Source organism: Myotis daubentonii, chromosome 2 (assembly GCF_963259705.1).
Source record: "Myotis daubentonii chromosome 2, mMyoDau2.1, whole genome shotgun sequence".
Lineage (NCBI taxonomy): Eukaryota > Metazoa > Chordata > Mammalia > Chiroptera > Vespertilionidae > Myotis > Myotis daubentonii.
Window position 1 is genome coordinate 213,094,430 of NC_081841.1, and position 21,625 is coordinate 213,116,054.

Here is a 21,625-nt window from a genome sequence, read left to right on the forward strand (position 1 = left end):
AGAGTAGGAATGAAGTAGATGAAAATAAAAAGAACGTCTGAGGAAAGTGGGTGAGCGAGTTGCAAGGGTAAGTCAGGAGGGACAGTTGCTACAGGAAAGTCTCCAAGTGGCCCCAGAGTGGGAACGATAAGCATATTTTCTGCTTTTATTTCCAGCCTGTGACACAGAAGTTGATAAGGGCCTGGACATGGAGGGCGTGAACTATGATAGCTCTGTCACCAAGGATGCAGAGGAGCGCCAGGGCAGATGCACAGATGACATCCGCTGTCACTTTGTCACCTAGGTAATGGGCAGTTTCCAAGGCCAGACCACCAGTGAGTGAGCCCATGGACATGACATTATCTGACGGGGAGCAATAGGGGGATTCCTTAAAATTAGTTTCATCCATTTGATGCCAACATTTCTTTTTAACCCATGAAACATTTCTATAATAAATATTTATAGTTTTCTTCATGCAAAGTCCCACCTTTTTAAATTGGCAATTTTGAAACAGTTAAAATTGGCCTGACTATTCCATTCCCAGCCTAAAGGATGCTATAGTCTGACCCCATATTTAAAACAAAACAAAACTACTTGTGGTTCTCCAAATAACAGTTTCCTACCGAAGACAAAATAACTAAAGCCAATGTGGAATGTGTGAACCCGCCTCATACTGGATTTTGAAATAGTCCAGGAATAAATCTATTATATAAGAACTAGAGGCCCAGTGCACAAAAATTTGTGCACTCAGGGGGGTCCCTCAGCCTGGCCTGTGCCCTCTCGCAGTCTGGGACCCCTAGGGGGATGTCCACCTGCTGGCTTAGGCTCGCTTCCTTGGGGGAGTGGGCCTAAGCTGGCAGTCAGACATCCCTCTGGCAGCCCGGGAGCCCTTGGGGGATGCCCACTTGCCAGTGGGAGCAGGCCTAAGCTGCAGTCAGACATCCTTAGTGCTGCTGAGGAGGCAGGAGAGGCTCCTGCCATCACCGCTGTGCTGGCAGCTGTCAGCCTGGCTTCTGGCTGAGCAGAGCTTTCCCTGTGGGAGTGCACTGACCACCAGGCGGCAGCTCCTGCATTGAGCATCTTCCCCCTGGTGGTCAGTGTGTGTCATAGTGACCAGTCCTTCTCAGTCGTTCTGCTGTTAGGGTCAGTTTGCATATTACCCTTTTATTATATAGGATAGAGGCCTGGTGCATGAGGGGGGCTGGCTGGTTTGCCCTGAAGGGTGTCCCAGATCAGGGTGGGGGTCCCGCTGGGGTGCATGGCCAGCCTTGGTGAGGGGCTGAGGGCTGTTTTCAGGTGGTCAAGCCCCCCAGTGGGGACCCTCACCCCACGGGAGTTTGGCAAGCCTGGGTGAGGGGATGAGGGCTGTTTTCAGGCTGGCCATGTCCCCGGGCTGGAAGTAGGTATCTGGATTTATTTATCTTCTATAATTGAAATTTTGTAGACTTGGTCCCACTCGAAGACTGACCTGCCCCTGGCAACCCAAGGTCCCAGCCTCTCCTTGAGCAGAGGCCACAGCAACTGGAAGCAGGTATCTTGGATTTATTAATCTTCTATAATTGAAACTTTGTACCCTTCAGCTCAGGGCCAGCAGGGAAGGTGGGAAGCTTCACTTCCTCCATTGCCAGGGGCAACTCCAGCTCCGTGGCTGCCGCCATCTTAGTTGGGTAATTGGCATATTCACTCCTGATTGTTTTGTGGGTGTGGCTTGTGGGCAGCATTGCAGACAGCGCTCTGCAGGGTCTGGGCCTCCCCAGCCCTCGCCCAGTTGGAGAGGCGAAGTCCGCGAGTTCCTGCCCACATCCCGAAGGTGCACTCCCGGGAGACGGGAATAGTTATCCAGAGGCAGGAAACACTTTCTCCCCCTTTGGATATGTACCTTCCTTTCCCTTTTATTGAAAATCTAGAGACGTGTGCCAGTTCCCCCATATCCGCCGCACACTTGCTTTTCCGATGCTTAACGGGGTCTTAGTAGCCACTTGTATTATATTATTTTAATGTTATTTTGGCTGTTCATAACCAAAAGTAATGTAAGGCCGGGTCCCTGATTGTATCAACATCCTTTGGGGGTGGGGTTCCTGTTTTGAGCATTCCTTAAATTGTAACTTACAAAAGATCTGACTTGTGCTATATTGGCTGCTGTAAGAAACAATTGGGTCAGCAAAAGGCTGGAGAATTTTGCTCAGGTAACTGTTAGTGCTTGTTTTTGTTATTTAATCCTCACGTGAAGACATCTTTCCATTGGTTTTAGAGAGAGTGGGAGGGTAAGGGAAAGATGGGAAGAAACACATCAATTGATTGCCTCCTATAGGAGCCCTGACCAGGGCCCAGGCCTGGGAGGGACCTGCAACCGAGGTACCTTCCTTGGGCAGAATCCAACCCGGATCCTTTGGTCCCAGGCCGAGGCTCTATCACTGAGCCAAATCGGCTGGGCGCGGTAACTGTTGCTGAGGTTTAGCACACTTTTATCCAGGACATGCAGTGATTCAGTTATCTTTTTTGTGAGTTTTACATGTTCCTTTTGTAGTGTCTAGCCTATTTTCTGTTGTGTGAGGTTTAGATAAAATGCAAGCCGCAGGGGCTCTGGTGGAGTTGAGAATTTTTAAATCTCAGTCATGGCAATACTGTATTTTACAAGGGCTTTGCTGCTCAAATCCTATATAAAAAAGGCTAATATGCCGGCTCTGGTGAGGCTGGGATGGCCCCTGCGAGGCTGTGACAGCCCCTGTGAGGCTGCGACAGCCCCTTTGAGGCTGCGATGCCCCTGGGAAGCTGAGTAAAATACCATATGATCTCACTCATTTGTGGATAATAAAGACCATTATAAACTGATGAACAAAAATAGATAAAAGGCAGAGCAGCATTGAACAGACTGTCAAACTACAGTGGGAAGCCTGGGGAGGGTTGGGGGGCAGGGGGAGAGATCAACCAAGGACTTGTATGCATGCATATAAGTATAACCAATGAACACGGGACACTGGGGGGGAGGGGGGATGAGGGGATGTCAAGGGGGGGAGAAAGGGAGACATGTGTAATACTCTTTGTAATACTTTAAGAAATAAAACAAAAAAATAAAATAAAATAAACACTATGGTGTTGGATTGAGAAAAAAAAAGGCTAATATGCAAATTGACACATTATAATCACGCAAAGTCCATAGTATACCTTATGATTCGTTCTTGGTATGTTCTGAAGGATTGAGATTCCCAGTAGTTTAACCCTAAATTAAGTGCTGGATTACTATACATGTGCAGCTACTTTTTTCCTTAATGATGGGAGAATTCTAGAAGATCTGTGTTCTAATGATACACCCAGTTATGGATCCGAGTTCCATAAAGCAATAGCATATTGTAGTAGAGATTTAGAGTTTAGACCTCTATCTATTTCCTGGTCTGTCACCCCCTAGTGTTATGACTTTGGATAGAAACTTACCTCTGATAGATCTTATCCCCTTGGAATGAAAAGGGATATAACCTGATAAGGTCTAAGGTGCTTCCAGCTCCAAAAGCCATTATGAGGGACTGGAAATCACCAAGAGGAGTCTCTCCCGGTAATATATGATGTGTAAAGGTAATTGTGATGTTATGTAGAATGAAATGAAATGAAGGCGATAAGTACACAGTTAAAAGGGAAAGATGGTGGCATAGGTAAACACCTGTACTTGCTGCCTCTCACAACCACAACTAAAAGACAAAACAAATATCATCCAAAACCACAGGAAGGCTGGTTGTGTGGAAGTTCCACAAATAGAAGGAAAGAAAAAAAACACATTGAGACTGGTATGGAGGTGCGGATGTGCAGAGGTGCGCCCAAAATGGGCTGGCAACTGGGTGTGCTGTTGTTTTTTTTCCAATCGGGAGGGAGATACAAGCTCCCAATTGCTCTGAAGTCCAGTTCCGGGCGAGACTCTGGAGACCTAGACTCATACGGGGAGAAACTGGACTGTCTGACATCAGGCCAGAATGTGATCGTGGCTTTCTCTCAGAGGTGCTTGCAGCAATCATTGTTTCTGTGTGGAGGTGTGGGACACAGAGACATGGAGACATGGGAACCTTCCAGTGCAGGACTGACTGGCAGCCATTGCTGTTTGCTTTGCCCTGGTGATTTCCTGAGACCCCACCCCACCCAAGCTGTGAGCAGTGGCTTTTGCATATAAATAGCCTGTCCTTTCATAGCCTAAACTTACAAACTGCAGCTGGGTCAGAGCTCCAAAGCTTCCAAAAGAAGACCCAAGATTTGTCAGCAGCAGACTGCCTTGCTTCACAGCTGGGCCTCATCTGAGCACTTCGAAACCCCAACCAAAGAGGAGGAATCTTCAGATCTCCCTGTAGCTCCTGCTGCATGGTCTCAGGGAGTGGCTGACTGTGCACCTCCTTGGTGATCCAAGAGCCAGTATACCCAGTGGTCAGTGTGAGACCATACCAGATTACAATTCTTAACATCCATAAGCTACACACTCAAAGGGCAGACTTGGTGAGCAACAAAGCCCTAGAGAAGAAAGTCCTGCCACATTAGGGTGTCTCCAGCATAGCAGTTCTTCCATTGTAGACACAGCTGGTATGCACAGCCAATTGTTCTGGAGGTCAATTCCTCCCATTGATATCAACAGCAATCAAGGCTTAACTATAACAAGACTGTGCACACAGCCCACAAAGGGGTGCACCAACAGTGTCCACCTCAGGTGATTGGGGAGGATGATCCATTAGGCCCTATAGGACACCTAGCACACAAGGCCACTCTATTAACACAGAGAAGCAGCCAAAATGCAAAGACAAAGAAAGATGTCAAAAATGAAAGAAATGGAGGAAAGCAAATTACTGGATATAGAGTTCAAAATCACAGTTATAAGGTTACTCAAGAATCTTCTAGAAACCTCCGAGAAATTTAAGGAGACTCTCAAGGATATGAAAAAGGACCAAGCAGAAATTAAGCGTACATTGACTGAAATAAAGAATAATATACAGAGTTCCAACAGCAGACTATAGCAGTGAGGGTGAACCTCTGACATGCGAACTCATTTTGTTGGTTGACTTTTCTTTGTTAAATGGCATTTAAATATATAAAATAAACATAAAAAATATAAACATTTGTTTTACTATGGTTACAAATATCAAAAAATTTCTATATGTGACATGGGACCAGAGTTAAGTTAGGGTTTTTCAAAATGCTAACACGTCAAGCTCAAAAGGTTTGCCATCACTGGACTAGAGGATCCCAAGAATCAAGTCAAAGATTTGAAATATGAAGAAGCAAAAAACACCCAACCAGAAAAGCAAAAAGAAAGAGGAATCCAAAAATATGAAGATAGTGTAAGAAGCCTCTGGGACAATTTCAAGAGTACCAACATCCAAATTATGGGGGTGCCAGAGAAGAAAGAGAGCAAGATATTGAAAACCTACTTTAAGAAAGAATGACAGAAAACTTCCCCTACCTGGTGAAAGAAATAGACTTACAAATCCAGGAAGCGCAGAGAACCCCAAACAAGAGGACTCCAAAGAGGACCACACTAAGACACATCATAATTAAAATGCCAAGGGCAAAAGACAAAGAGAGAATATTAAAAGTAGCAAGAGAAAAACAGTTAGTTACCTACAAGGAGTACCCATATGACTGTCAGCTGATTTCTCAACAAAAACTATGCAGGCCAGAAGGGAGTGGCAAGAAATACTCAAAGTGATGAATAGCAAGATGCTACAACCAAGATTCCTCTACCCAGCAAAGCAATAATTTAGAGTTGATGGTCAGATAAAGAGCTTCACAGATAAGAAAAAGCTAAAGGAGTTTATCAACACCAAACCAGTATTATATGAAATGCTGAAGGATATTTTTTAAGAAGAGGAAGAAGAAGAAAAAGGTAAAGATAAAAATTATGAACAACAAAGTGACAAAAAATACATATCTATCAACAAGTGAATCTAAAAATCAAGTGAATAAAAAATCTTAGGAACAGAATAAACTGGTGAATATACTCAGGGGTATAGAAAGGGAGTGGAATGACAATTCTCAGGGGGAAGGGGGTGTGGGGGTGTAGGAAGAGATTGGACAAAAATCTTACACCTATGGATAAAGACACTGTGTGGGGGCAGGGGGAGTAAAGGCATGGGGTGGGGTGGAAACCGGGTGGAGGGGAACTATGGGGAGGAAAAAAGAGGAACAAATGTAATAATCTGAACAATAAATATTTATTTTTATAAAGGGAAATTGGAACAGAACTTCTGAGTCAACTTGTAAATTATCTGCTCTCCTTGATAAAATCTGAAAAGTATCATCATAATTATTCTAATGACTGATGCCACCAATATTTTTAAAACCTAATCTCAAGCCTAATTGTTTAATTACCCTTTACAAATTAAATGTATATGTATATATGTATATTTGTGTTCAACAAAAATACCTTAAAAAATTTCAGGAAATTCAATTAACTTATATCCTTTGGGTCTGTCAACTGAAATGGAATTGGCCTATGGATCCCTCTGTTGAAAAATGTATATGTTTACTTGGGTACGGACATCAGTTAACTCGCCTTTGGGATCAAGAGCAAGGGTAAGATAAGGGTGGTGATGAAAATATAAAAAAAAATATCTCTTTTTTGAAGACTTGACCCCAAGGGAAGTGGTGATAAGGAAAAATTAGGCGTAGGGATTAGGAGAATTAAACTCATGAACTACACACTGTAAATGCAAAGTTTCTCTTAAAGAAAAACCTTTATTCCTACTAAGGCACAGCCCAATAATAGAGTTAGGATGCATCTGCAATTCTCCTCTTCAACTTGATCCAGATGCCATTAGTTGGACGAAGAATCAGCTCTCCTGCCAGACCAAGTTCTTCTCTTTTCTGGGTGGATTCTACCCAAAAATGCCTCAGGATCCATGAAAGAACGACCTTTTCTTCCATCATGGCAAACCTTTGACCTTCAAATTAATGTAAATAATGACTTTAATTACAGATATATCTCAAATGGGAGAAAAAACAGGTTCTATTAGAGGGAGCAAATGATGTTAGATTTTCACAGTAGGCCCTGGGAGAACCAGTATCATTCATGATGCTTTCTAGTGATAAAGACTCTTGAGTGCCTTTCCCTGCTCCCACCCAGTGCATCTGAACACTCTAAGGAATCTAGCCCACGCAGCACCCAGGTGAATCCTGGGATCATTGAAGCATGAGAACCACTCCTCTAGAACGCTTTCCTACTGGGCTTTTCATGCAGTTTACTATAGAGTTACCAGGCCTCATTGTACCAATGCCTGCATTTACATAGATAAAATGCCAGAGATACTAAAGCCAAAAGTGTGTATAATGCATGGTGATGTGCATTGATTTTGTTGAAGTACTTCTGCTGGTCCTATGGTGAGCATTCTCTGTTTTGGTTTTGAAAAAAGCAATTCCTAAAAGCAATAAAAACAGGTTAAATAAACTAATTGTTATGAATGAGCTTTTTGCCATATAAAGTATATTCTACTTCAATCCAAAGATCTACATTTTAAAACAATACCATGAAACTGGTTATGCTTTATGTTATGGGCTGAATGGTATTCCACCCAAATTCATCTGCTGAATTCATAACCGTCAGTACCTCAGAATGTGACTGCATTGGGGGATAGGGCCCTTACAGAGGTGAGTAAAATAAAATGAGGTCCTATGGATGGGCCCTAATCCAATCTGACTGGTGTCTTTATGAAAAGAAGAGATCAAGCCATGGCTGGATGGCTCAGTTGGTTGGTATGTTATCCCATTCATCATGAGTTTGTGAGTTCAGTTCCACCAGGGCATATACTTAGGTTGTGGGTTAGATTCCTGGTTGGGGCATGTATGGGAGGCAACCATTCAATGTTTCTCTGACATCAATGTTTCCCTCTCTTTCTAAAAATCAATAAAAACATATCCTTGAGTGGGTATTAATTACACACACACACACACACACACACACACACACACACACACACAGGAATAAACTATGTGAAGACACAGGGAGAAGACATCTATCTACAAGCCAAGGAGAGAGGCCTCAGAAGAAACCAGCCCTGTAGACACCCCAATCTTGGACTTCTGGCCTCCAGAATCGTGAGGAAATAAAATTCTGTCATTTAAGGCACCCAGTCTATGGTGCTTTGTTACAGCAGCCCTAGAAAACTGATATACTTTACGACAGTCATAGTAAAGTAGGGAAAAAATAAAACAGCTGTTTTTTTAACAGACTTGTATCTGAGACACCACATCTCTAAGACACTATTGTGAGAAATCCCTGTCATGTGCGCCTGAAAGGTCAAACCGATTGTGATGGATACAAACCTATACAGTTTCTGGGTCCTGCAGAGAAGGGCACATATGCATATGGATGGCGTCCCATCGAATTCTCGGGAAAGAACCGCTCTGGCTTGAACTCCTCAGGCTCTGGGAAGTACCGTAGGTCTCTATGCAGTGCGTAGGGAACGATGATTATTTGAGAGCCTTTCACGACGTTGTACCCCCCTGTCATGAGATAGTTGATATGTCATGAGAACAGAACAAGACAGACACAGAAAAGTCCACTCTGCCCACTGCTTTCATGAAAGAATTCTCACCAACATCACAATCTTCATTAAGTTCACGGGCAATTATAGGCACAGAAGGAAAAATACGAAGGGTCTCCTTAATAACACACTCCAGATATTTAAGTTTCTTCAGGTCTTCTAAGGTAACAGGGCGATCAGAATTCCCTGATCAAAGTAAACACATGAAATAAAATAAATGAAAGAATGATTTGGGCTTGGTGGATAAGACATCAAAAAAGAATATATTATAACATCAATACACTGAATGTTAAATACCAGCAGCTAAAGTAAAATTCTTAATAGTATAGATAATCAAAATAAAATGAGACAATAATGCTAAGTAAAAAATCCACATCCATAAGGTCACATGTTGTATCATTAAATTTGGAGGAAGTACTCAGAGAAGATAAATCCATAGAGACAGAGTGTAAATGAGGTGCTGCCAGCGGCTGGAGGAAGAGAAAATGGGGAGTGGTTGATTAATGGTGCAGGGTTTCCTTTTGGCTGCTGAAATGGGTTGGAATTAGATAGAGGTGACAGTTGCATAACATTGTGAATGCATGAAACTATAAGTTTAAAACATTAAATTTTGAATTCTCAGAGCCTCCTCCAGAAGTGTATCTTCTCCTAGGTCAGATTCTTGGACTCTCCCCATAGCCTGGCCCCCAAACATAGCCAAACGCCCTGCATTCCCACCTAAAAAAGAAATCCAAATGGCTTCTTGGACCTGCCAATGGGAGAACATACACAGCAGGAAGCAACTGAACATACTGAGAAAGCAAAAAATGAGACAGACCAACTCAATGAACAAGCCAGTGAGAAGATTCTGAAGGCAGGCATATAGCAAATCCTGCCAACCACTGTTTCTCAGAAGAGGTAGGAATTGATGTCCCAAATCCCAACTTTTCGAGCAACAACATTTGCAACCATCTCTATGCCTGCACTGCTCGGGGAGACACATGGAAAGGCACTGTGTTATTTAACCAGAGTTGAAGTACAGAATTGAAAAGTAATACATCAGGTCACAGAACAGATTTTCATTGTAATGAAAACCCTTCCTTGGAATATAGTTGCACCCAACGAAATTCATCTGAGTGCAAGCCATGGACATTTTCAAAGTCCACAAAATATCTGGAAAGGATTTGATGAAATGTTCAAATCCAATGCAGGATAAAGCCAGCAGGAAGAGGCCGAGAAACAAAAATCTGGTTTATGGACATTCTGATGCAGGTGCAGATAAGTTGGGAGAGATCATTGAAGGTGGTGTTTGCCAAAATCCAATTCATTACTACTTGCTTCCTGATATGGAAGATGAAGATGGGGAAGGAGAAGAGATGATGATGATGGAGGGGGAGACAGAGAGGATTGAAAGCTACCAAGGAAGAAGCTGATGAGGATGAAGGAGATGGTGACTAAAGAACACGGATGGATTCCAACCTTCTTTTTAAAAGTTTCCTCCAGTCACTGGGAGCAAGTTACAGTTTGGGTTTTGTTTTGTTTTGTTTTACTCTCAGGCTCATTCATTCTGCTCTTGAAGTCTTTTCTCTCCCTTACATCCTGGCTCTCAACTTTTTTTGGGGGGAAATACCTGAGTAGAATAGAGTGGGAAAAGAATCTCTAACGCTTTCTATTCCAAATTCACTTTTTTTTTTTTTACTCTTAAAAGTATTTTTATTTTTTCCATTGAATTTTATTATTTTTTTCTTCATTGATTAATGTATTACATATGGGTCCCTATCCCTTCCATCCCCCTCTATGCTGCCACTCATGCTCTCACCCCCTGGTGTCTGTGTGCATTGGTTAGGCTTATATGCATGCACACAAGTCCAAATTCACTTTCATCCCTTCCTGACTCAACAAACACGATGTGGAGTCAATGCCCCTGTGCTCCGTGGGAAAGAAAAACCTTCTGCTTACTTTGCTCCGCTGGAGGCTGGAGGCTGAGGCCCGCGCAGTAGTGCACAGAATTCCAGCTTTCTTCCTCCTTTCTCTGTACACTGAGCACACAGATTACACTGTGTCTCTGTGAATGTGGACAGTTAGCATTTACTGACATACACCTGTCTACTTTCTCTTGTATGGAACATCTTTTGAACTAAAAAAAAACACATGGGTTTATAGAAGGTCAAAGGGTAGATATGACATGATTGGGTTAGGTAAGTAGGCATTTTGATAAAATGGCATCCACTTTGGTATGTTTAATTGTGATGTTTAATGGACTTCCTTGTAGTTTAATATGATACTTTTAAAATAAAATTATCTCCTAATAATGGCTAGGACCCTGACACTCAATGGAACAATAGCAGACCTGCAGAATCTTATTTGGAACTGTCATTCTCTATTGTAATTTTTCCCTGTTTATTTTATTTTATTTTTTTGGTTGTTTCACTGGAAAGAAAAGATAATGCTCAATTTTAAACATTAAAAGTGTACCAGTTGCTTTCCTATAATGAAACTAAATATGAACTTTACCCCAGGACAAAAAAAAGGAATAAATACTTATATCTCAATATCAACTAAATGTAAAGTTTATCCCAGTAATCAAAAAAAAAAAAAAAAGAGGAATAAATACTTACATCTCAATATCCAAAGATCAGTTGCTCAAAAAAGTTTTAGAACTAATACTGGGGATAGAAGAGAAGTGAGGCACAATTAGCAAAAGCATGAGAAGGGACAGAATAAAAATTATAGTAAAAAAGGTGTCACTAATTATGTGAGATCCAAAAGCATTTGTGACACCTGCACTGGGATACAAATTGTAAAAAACACAAATATGGGAACAAATTCCAAAAGAACCTGGGTTTCTGGAACACCCAAATTACCCACCAGAGGCAATCTGGGAGAAATTCAACTTGATACAGGAAAAATGAAATGACGACAGAAACAGAGCCCAGAAGTTTAGATCATCTCCATTCTACGAAACAAAGTCTTCCCTCTTGATGTGAAAATCCAATCCTCACACCATCTGGACATGAAATTACTTTTCCCACTTTACCTCTCAATGGGTTCTTAACAAATGTTCTGAATTCCACCTGTCCTTCACTGCTTACTATTATCTTCCAACTTCTCCACTTTGCCATTGTGCAACTGGAGCCTCTCTTTCCAGAATGTCTTCCACCTCCTCTTCTATTCCTTTATTATTACTTCCCCACTTTGCACTAGAAAATTCCATCAGACACCACTTTGTTGGTTGGCCAACCCAACCTTTACCTTTCTCTTCCCAGCCATGGGCAGCCATATGACATCTGATTAATCTGATTAGACAAAGGATTAAGTTGATGGCTCAATGCAAAGTTCCTTTAGGGTAGGCTGATCATGACTCACAAATATATCAGTCCTAATCCCTAGAACCTTTAAATATTACTTTTTTGGGGGAAAGGTGCTTTTGAAGATTTTATCAAGGATCTTAAAATGGAGAGATGATTTTGGATTATCCATGTGGGCCATGAATGCCATTACGAATGTCATGATAAGAGAGAGCAGAGGGAGATTTGACACACCCCCACAGAAGAGAAAGTGATGTGAAGATGGAGACAGAGATTTGAATGACGTGGCCATAAGCCAAGGTATGTTGGCAGTCACCAGAAGGAGTGGATTCTCCCCTCAGGCTTCCAAAAAGTGCAGCCCTGCCAACACATTATTTTAACTCAGACACACTGATCTGGGCCTTCTGGTGTCCAGAACTATAAGAGAATTAATTTCTATTGTGCTCAGCCACCCAGTTTGCAGAATCGGTGACAGCAGTCAAAGGAGACTAATATTATCCTTCATCCCCCCTCCTCTTTCTTCCTTCCTTAAAGATAAACATGAGACCCAGAACAACAATCAAGAAAACAAAACCCATGATAATGAAAATGACAGAGAGAGAAAAGAGCAAGCCCCGGATTCTCACAACATCCATATTGGCATCAGCCTAGGACCCCTTACCTACCGGTTACTGGTTGTACAAAAGAAATGTATGTCCCATTAGCTTAACCCACAGCAATCCTATATGAACCAGTCTCCTTTACCCGCTAACCAGCTTCACCTCTCCTCTCTGCTCTCCACTAGCCCCTTCTTCCTCATATCGCCCAAGCACATGGCCATGACTTGATACTTTCTACACAGTGTCTGCTTCACCTATTAAGCGTGAGGTCCTTGAGGACAGTGACATTTATCTGTGTAGCCCCCGCATCTAGCCTGGTACTGTCACATGCCAAGCAATCAGCTAACGCTTGTAAACAAATGGATGAGGTCTTACAAAGGACATTCAGCCTGGAAGGGATCCCATATGGCAGCCTTCCTGCTTATTACAAGTGTCTTTAGAACAGGCCCGACTGCACATTCTTAATGAGCAAGAATGCCATTTGCTTCAGTGACTTGGGACCTTCCGTGTAAGTAGTGAAGGGTCCATACCTACCAAACACTTCATCCAGTTCATTGTCCAATTTTTTCTGGACTTCTGGATAGCAACCCAGAAGGTACAAGGCCCAGTTTATTCCAGCTGCAGTTGTATCATGGCCCTACAAATGTAAGAGAAAAAAAATAGCTTAGAAAGCAGAGTTCTATTGAGAAGGTTAGGGATGCTAACTCTATTTTGAATTGGCTCTGGATTTGACAGCTGTGACGTGACCCCAGACAGAACAAGTTAATTTTATACAGCATTTTACCTCGGTGGGGAACAAACCAATGAAACAATCCCTTCAAAGGGGATGCCTCTGGGTACAGGGACATTCAATATGACAGAGTCACATACTTGGTGAGAGTGTCTGGGCTGGGCTGACAGGAGGCATTCCGAGGGCACTCCGTGCGCTGGACTGTTTTTGGGGAAATAAAAGTGTGACTTTCCTGAGCCAAGTTGCCAGATCTGCACTTCTCCACTGTCCCCCATTTGTACGGTCAGCTTTTACTCGGACACCAGGGAGCACATGGATGGTACTGAGCAACAGTCTCCACAACAAGAATTTGATGAATTGCCCCATTTAAACCTTGCAGAGTTTGAGGCAAAATAACAAACATTTTGTAGAAATAAATTAAATTATTCTTCACAGAAAATCCCTGGGGGCCTGGCCGGCATGGCTCAGTGCTTGAGCATCGACCTATGAACCAGGAGGTCATGTTTCGATTCCTGGTCACGACACATACTTGGGTTGTGGACTCAATCCCCATTAGGGGCATGTAGGAGGCAGCCAGTCAATGATTTTCTCTCCTCATTGATGTTTCTGTCTCTCCCTCTCTCTTCAATAAAAATATATTCTCTGAAATCAGTATATATATATATATACTAGAGGCCTGGTGCACAAAAATTTGTGCACTCGGGGTTGGGAGAGGAGGTCCCTCAGCCTGGCCTGTGCCCTCTCACAGTCTGGGACCCATCAGGAGATAAGGACCTGCTGGTTTAGGCCTGCTCCCGGGTGGCAGAGGGCAGGCCTAATCCTAGGTGTAACCCCTGGTCGGGCTCAGAGCAGGGCCCACTGGGGAGTTGGGGCCCCGCCTCCTGTCATGCACAGAGCAGGGCGGATTGGGAGGTTGCCATGCCACCCTCAGTCATGCTCAGGGTAGGGCCGATTGGGGGGTTGGGGCACCACCCCCTGTCACACTCAAGGCACGGTCCATAGGGAGGTTGCAGCGCCACTCCTGTCATGCACAGAGCAGGGCCGATCAGAGGGTTGGGGCTCCGCACCCTGTCACACTGATCCCGGTGCTGGGAAGCCTCGATGCTCCCCTGATCCCTGGCCCGGAGGCCTCTCGGCTCCGCTGATCACCGGGCCGGGAGGCCTCTTGGCTCCCCTGAACGTGGGGCCGGAGGCCTCTCAGCTCCTCTGATCACCAGGGCGGGAGGCCTCTCTGCTCCGCTGATCGCGGGGCCTCCGACTCCGCTGATCACGGGGCCGGGAGGCCTCTGGACTCCGCTGATCACCGGGGCTGGGAGGCCTCTCGGCTGATCACCGGGGCTGGGAGGCCTCTTGGCTGATCACCGGGCCGGGAGGCCTCTGGACTCCGCTGATCACCGGGGCGGGAGGCCTCTGGGCTCCGCTGATCACCGGGGCGGGAGGCCTCTCAGCTCCGCTGATCACCGGGGCCGGGAGGCCTCTGGGCTCCGCTGATCACCGGGGCGGGAGGCCTCTCGGATCCGCTGATCACAGGGGCCAGGAGGTCTCTCGGATCCGCTGATCACTGGGGCCGGGAGGCCTCACGGATCCACTGATCACCGGGGCTGGGAGGCCTCTCGGCTCCGCTGATCCCAGGCCCTGAGGCCTCTCTGCCCTGCTGCTTCAGGGCTGTTTGGCTTCACTCTGCTTGGAGCCTGAGTATGCAAATTAACCGCCATCTTTTAGCTTCTATAATTGAAACATTGTATCTTTTGGAGTTGTTGCTTCAGGAGCTCAGAGCCCCGGCAGCTGCGGGGATCCTTGACTTTCTCCATCGCTGGGGCAACCAAGCCTCCTATTCTCAGCTGCCTGGCTGCCAGCCGCCATCTTGGCTGACAGTTAATTTGCATATCTCGCTGATTAGCCAATGAAAAAGGTATCGGTTGTACGCCAATTACCATTTTTCTCTTTTATTAGTATAGGATACTCTCCATGGGATACTTGATCCTCCTATTCACATTTTAGAGATGACAAACTGAGCCCCCAAAAGATGCTACATGACTTTCCCAGGGCCCAACCGCTTCATAGGAGGTGGAAGCAAGAGTGGGACCCTCAGAGTTTCTGATGACAAAGCAGAGTCCACACTCTTCACCTCGGGGAGCATGGGGGATCCGGGGTGAGGAGACTCCAGCTCCAATACTGAGGGTGATACCCTGAATGAACTTATTCTCTGTTCGTTCAGTGTCTTTAGGCATCAGTCCCTTATTTCCTGTGCTCATTTCACCAGGACACTCCACATGCAAAATGGTAAGTTCTTCAGAAAAAAAAAAAAGTATTTGAAAAATAAAAAATAATATTAAAAATCTTACTGGTCCATTTACCCTATGCAACACAAATGACCATTGTAATATTTCATTTCCTGGACAGAAGTCTCTGAAGGGCTTATTTTAGCTCCAAGTGGAATTGTTGAGGACTTTTCTGCAATTTAAAAAAGTATATGTTTAAAAGTCCCTGATGTGGCATGATTGTATTTTTCACACTTGCAATTTCTTTACAGAAATGACTCTGAACTCCAGACAAAAGCTGGCCCATGTCACTCAGTTGTTTAGCAAAGTCATAGAGGAAGTGCTCTTGTAAAACTTTTTTAATAGCTTCTCTTGAATTTGAAAATGAAGTTCCTGTTTTATTTTTGTCTGCGACCCAAAGGCAGCAAACACAATGCACAGAGCCAATAAGTGCATTGGCGGAACTGCGCAGGGCAAGAATCAGCCAGACCAGAGCATAAAAGGCCTGGCATAGATACAGAATCATGGAACAGATTGTCTGTTCCATCTCAGAGAGGAGGGGGTGGGTGTGTGAGTGGGTGGGAAGAAATCAACCATGGTCACGCCAATCCAGTGCATGGGCACCCTGATTCCCCAGCCCTGGCAGACGGCTCTTCAGAAGCTTGGTTCGCACGTATCCAAACACGGGTGCACAGGCACATGGCCCCGGCAGTAGAAACTCAGACTTCCCCCTTCTCAGATGCCTGCCCACAGACACAGTGGTCACGTGGTATGAGCAAACAGGTCCCCTGAGTCCACCCCCCCTGCAGGCTGCTCCCGGGTGCCTCTGTGAACAGCTGCTGGAAGCACTCATATCCAACCAAGGGCTGAAGACCCCAGCTTCAGAAACTCATACTTCCCTCTCCTCGACTGCAGACTTCTGGTCACCACAGTCACACCGATCCAGCACACATGCACCGAGCCCCATGCCCCAGTGGCGGCTCACAGGTAACTCTCTGAGTCACCGCAAGGCACTACCCTGCCTCCAGCATCCAGTCCCCACAGTAGCGCTGCTTCAGCATGCAAGGCCCCTGAGCCCACCACCCTAGCAGACAGCTCCTGGGTGCGTCTGTAAGCCAACCCTGGGTGCACGTATCCAACTAAAGTAGCACAGCTCCCCAAGCAGAAACTGGGACTTGTCCTTCTCCAGGTCAGTTGCACATCACGATCTTGCAGCTCCAGCGTGTAGGTCCCACAAGCACACAGCCCCAGCAGATGGCTCCTGGGCCCCTCTGTGAGCTGCCACTGGGTGTGTGCCTCTCCAACGAAGGGCGCAGGGCTCCCTCAACAGGATCCACAATATGCCCCTCCCAGATGCCTACCTCTGGACACCTTGGTGAGTTACTGAGGAACCTCCTCCCCCACAAGGTCATATTGTTTCAGCCACAGACTCCGAGATTCCCATAACCCCAGCTACTGACTCCTGAACACTCTCGTGATTTAGAGAGAGAAATCACTTTGGCCACAGTCCCACTGCCTCAACCACAGACTGTAGGACAGCCGCCTTTGACCGTCATGGGCTCTAGAATCCTCCTAGTGAGTTATAGAATGACGCTACCACAGCAAGAGTCACACAACACCAGCCAAAGTCACAGTACCTGAGCCTCAGGCCCCAAGGCCAATTTCTCTCAAGCCCGTGGACTTTGGGAACTCATAGTGAGCACATACCAGTGAGACCTCAGGCAACCCTTTCCACAAGAGCTGGAACCACAATCACATCCACAATAGCTTGGACAACGAAATTGGGGGTGAGTCACATTGCCAATCTGTGATGAGACTTCATCCACGAATAAGAAATTAACATTCAAGACCCAACTATATCAAGAGAACCCAATAGTTCAAGTAAGGGCCTCCACTATATCACCAAACACAGGAGATCTGAGAGACTGCACCACTGGGTCCCCCAAATCACCAACTACATAGCACCACCTCCAAAAGAACCTGGGTAGCAAAGCAGTTGGATCTAAGACATAGAAACAATTAAAACATTAATTGTTTTTAAAAATAGAGAGACATAAAAACAATCCCCAAAGGAAAGAAAAAAAATCACCAGAAAGGGAATTAAATGAAATGGAGGCAAGTAACTTGTCAGAGAAAGAATTCAGAGTAATGGTTATAAGGATGCTCAAAGGTCTGGATGACAAATAACCACAACTCAATGAGAAGTATAAGAAGAAGCATAAGAATGTCACCAACATGAAAAGGAATCAAGAGGAAATGAAGAATGCCATTAGAAAACATAATAGAAAACTTCAATAGCAGACTAGAAGAGGCTGAGGACCACATCAGAGAATTAGAAGACAAGGTAGGAAAAAACACACAAACAGAGCAGCAACAGGAAAAGAAACTTGAAAAGCAGGAGGAGACCTCAGGGAGTTTTGGGACAACAAGAAAGGAAACAACATCTGCATAATAGGGGTGCCAGAAGGAGAGGAGGTGGAGAAAGGAATAGAAAACCAGTTTGAAGAAATAATCACAAAAAACTTCCCAGATGTTGGGAAGAAAAAAAAATAACCATACAAGTCTACAGCTTTTTCTGAAGAGGAAAGTTGATCTGGTACTTAATTAGGGTCTTGAACTTTGTAATTTCTAACTACAATATAATGACTCTTCATCAGTTATAACAAGCTACTTCAAAATGTTATCAGACTTTTAAAAAATGCTAAAAATTTTTTTAAAGAATTCCTATAAATTGATTATTTTTTTAAGTTAAAAAGAAATTGAGAACAGGTCATCCCTTATACCAAGGATCCCAACATATTTTAAAATGTGGCTACAAATAATTCTTGCTATTTCATGTTATTTTTAATTTTACTATTAAATGCTTTAACAAGTCTAACTATTAGTGCTGGCTATTTCTTCATCCTTAGCATTTTCAACTCCCAAGATTAAAAACAAACATTTTCTTCTTATAGAACAGGAACTGTAATTTGTTTAATGATGATAGCTGAGACTAACATGACAACACAAAATACCTCGAACATGAAAGTGTCCACTTCTTCTCGAATAGCCTCCAGGCTTAGCTTGTTCCCTTCATCATCCATCACATTTAAAAGCAGGTCGAGAAAGGCCTTGCGTTTTCTCTTGGAGAGGGTCGTGCCCTTGTCATCACTTTTACCTTCTTCATCTCTCTTTATTTCATTGGCCCGTTCATTGATGACCTGTATGATTTAAATGATCACCTGCTTTTGTGTGGAATTTGATATGGCCTAATAATCCATTTTCCTGTGAAAATATACTCGCTTCTTTAATTGATTTTTTTCTAAGCCTTTCCTGTTCTGTCTCATTCAACAGGAACTTAGGTTTTTGAAAAAATATAATAAAGCTTTCTGTGAACATTTTTAGGGTGTTATTTGATAACATTTTTAAAACAAATTTAATGTCAGACAAATACATAATTCCCAAGGACTATTTTTACAGCCTTTCCAACATGGGAATAGAGTAGTAGTTTCCTAAATAGGGCTGCAGTGAGTTGAAAGAGCTCATGAGAAAAAGTAGGGGTGGTGGAGAGAACACAATCATTATATAATAGATTAGTTATAGATCACTCTAATTACGTGTTGTATTGGAGAAAAGAATCACCCTGTATGCTTGCCACTCCTTCTGCCTAGAATGCTCTTGCCTCAGAAACCAGCATGACTAGCTTCCTCCCTAGTTTTAGATCTCTGCTGCCCATTGTCACACTGTCAGGGTCATTGCTACCCTAGTCCCTAGCACTCACTCTCTTCCTAAGCCTATTTTACCATTTTTTTTTTTTACCATTTCACTTACCACATGAAATTGTATTTGTTATTTAGTGACTTTCTCCTCCAACTTCAATGTAGCAGCAATTTTGTGTTTATTCATTGATATATTTCCAACCTTTAGAGCACTGCTTGGCATTTTAAAAATGTTCATCAGGTATGTGTTGAATGAATAAAAGAATGAAAGCCCCTGAGCTAAATTTGGATACACATTTCAACTTTCTCCTCCTTTCAGGCAATTGTCCAAACCTGCTTCTGCTTTGAATGAACAGACACCAAATTCCATAATGGCAAGCACCATGTCCTCTCTTTGATTCTTGGTGGAACCCCTAGTGCCTGGCACTCAGTATGCAATTTTTGATATTATCCATCCAATTTGGAATTCATTCATTATTGATGCTGATATTAAGGCATGAAATTTGAAGACAAATGAAATTATACCTATAAAATACAAACTGTTCACCGTTCACCTCTTGCCAGACAATTATGCTATACTCCACTGAGGGCAGCTCACTCCAACATCTCAGACATATAACATCTAGGGACTCTAACAACTTGATCTGTTGGTGGAGGCAGTACTTCATGGTCAGGAAATGCCATCATATTTTAAACTAAAATTTACTTCAAAGAACAAATATAATTACTTCAGCACTTTTATCAGTACATTTAAATTATAATGCATGTTTTCAATTAAAGTTTGCCTTTTCATAAACATACTTTTAACACAAAGACAGACTATACCCACAACATTACTATTTCCTTGTCATTAAGAATTAAATAGTAATATTTAGTTAATTTTTATCTTTTTTCAGTTTAAGATACTGCTATAAATGCCCTTTGTCTTTGAAAACCATTGCCTAAACCAAACATTTTGCAGAAGAGTCTTATATCACAGATCCCTGTGTCTTTATTCTCTGAGCATAGCACCCTTTTTGTTAATACACTGTAATAGCTCATATTACATTTTGTAATTATTTATTTATAGACAACCTCCCCCAGTAGACTAACCTCCCCCAGTAGGGAACATTAATGACTGGGTATGTTAACAAACATAGGAGTCATGAACTTATAAATGTTCTAGAAAGTATAGTGGTAGGGGTTGCACAACATTGTTAATGCCCCTAATGCCACTGAATGGCACTCTTAAAATGGCTATTATGATAAATTTTATGTTATGTATGTGTGATCACAATAAAAAAAAATGAGGACTTACATTGGTGGTAAAATTATGTAAGATCTTTAGGTTCCTTCTGTGGTCCCATCCTTCCTTAAACAAAAGGTACAAAACGTCATGCCAGAACCAAATCGTCTTCATTCTTCGATGTAGCAAATCACTCATCCTATAAATAGGATGCAAATGTATTAGCTGATATATTAAAAATATGCATTGCTTGTGTACCTATTTGGTGCCTGGTCTCAATGAGGGTAATATGTGGCAACGATGATAATTCATCTTAGCAGCTACCAAGAGCTCCATGCTTTATGCTCAACAATGAAGGCATGGGTTATTACACATCCAAGGAAGCTTAAAAATTAAATGGGTCCTTTTGAGGAATAAAGAATCCATTACAGCCCAAACTGGTTTGGCTCAGTGGATAGAGCATCGGCCTGCGGACTGAAAGGTCCCAGGTTCGATTCCGGTCAAGGGCATGTACCTGGGTTGCGGGCACATCCCCAGTAGGAGATGTGCAGGAGGCAGCTGATCGATGTTTCTCTCTCATCGATGTTTCTAACTCTCTATCTCTCTCCCTTCCTGTCTGTAAAAAATCAATAAAATATATTTTTTTAAAAAAAAGAATCCATTACAAAACAATCTTACTATATGGCCATCTGACCTCTCCTTCGATTTCTCCAGGAAGAGTTCCAGACCTGCCAAAGCTGCTGTAGCACTTATACCACAGGGTGGGATGAAATCTGCCTGTTTAATGTCCACAAATTTGCTTATCACTCGTCTGGCTGTCCTCTTCTCTAGTAAAGTGTCCCTCTGTCACACCCCTGTCCCGAGTCCCTCCCTCAACATTTCCAGTGATGGAGCAGAGAGACCTAGGCATGATCTCCTCCTTTGAGAGCAGCTTACAGGTCAATTCTGCAGAGCGGCCTTTCCTGGTCACTCAATCTGTGGGCCCTATTCTGTTTTCTTCTTGAATATCAATCAACTTTATTTTTTCTTTCTAAGCAATTATTATAGTTTATAAGTTTACTAGTAGCCCAGTGCACAAAAATTTGTGCACTCGGCGGGGGGGGGGGGGGGAGGGCGGGGGGGTGTTCCTCAGTTATTAAACATTTATCGGCCCAACACTGACCACACTGGTGGTGGTGGTGGTCTTGTCAGAATGTTTATATTATGCAGATAAAAATCTATTTAAACAGATTTGATGTAGATATTTTCAAAGATAGAAGAATTGTCCCTGTCAACTATTTTAGTTGATTCATATCTTCACTAATTGTCATCATTGCAAAGTTTTCAGTCCCCGTAT

General features: G+C 43.3%; 2 protein-coding genes across 3 annotated transcripts in view; both read right to left on the minus strand.

Moving 5' to 3' along the window:
* The window catches only part of LOC132228726 (cytochrome P450 4V2-like), a 234,889-nt gene that overhangs the window by 146,680 nt on the left and 66,584 nt on the right, over positions 1 to 21,625 (minus strand). The gene's annotated exons all lie outside the window — the stretch shown is intronic.
* Positions 6,143 to 21,625, minus strand: part of LOC132228722 (cytochrome P450 4V2-like) — a 31,938-nt gene continuing 16,455 nt past the window's right edge. The window contains exons 6-11 of one of the 2 annotated variants that reach the window (XM_059685630.1): positions 20,362 to 20,488; positions 18,381 to 18,566; positions 12,910 to 13,012; positions 8,541 to 8,675; positions 8,269 to 8,448; positions 6,143 to 6,890 (exon numbers count right to left, since the gene is read on the minus strand). In XM_059685630.1, coding sequence (XP_059541613.1) covers positions 6,718 to 6,890; positions 8,269 to 8,448; positions 8,541 to 8,675; positions 12,910 to 13,012; positions 18,381 to 18,566; positions 20,362 to 20,488 — 904 coding nt within the window. In that variant the 3' untranslated portion in view covers positions 6,143 to 6,717. Of the gene's footprint in view, positions 6,891 to 8,268; positions 8,449 to 8,535; positions 8,676 to 11,086; positions 11,135 to 12,909; positions 13,013 to 18,380; positions 18,567 to 20,361; positions 20,489 to 21,625 lie in introns of those variants that run through there. The other variant, XM_059685631.1, reaches the window with a different exon arrangement.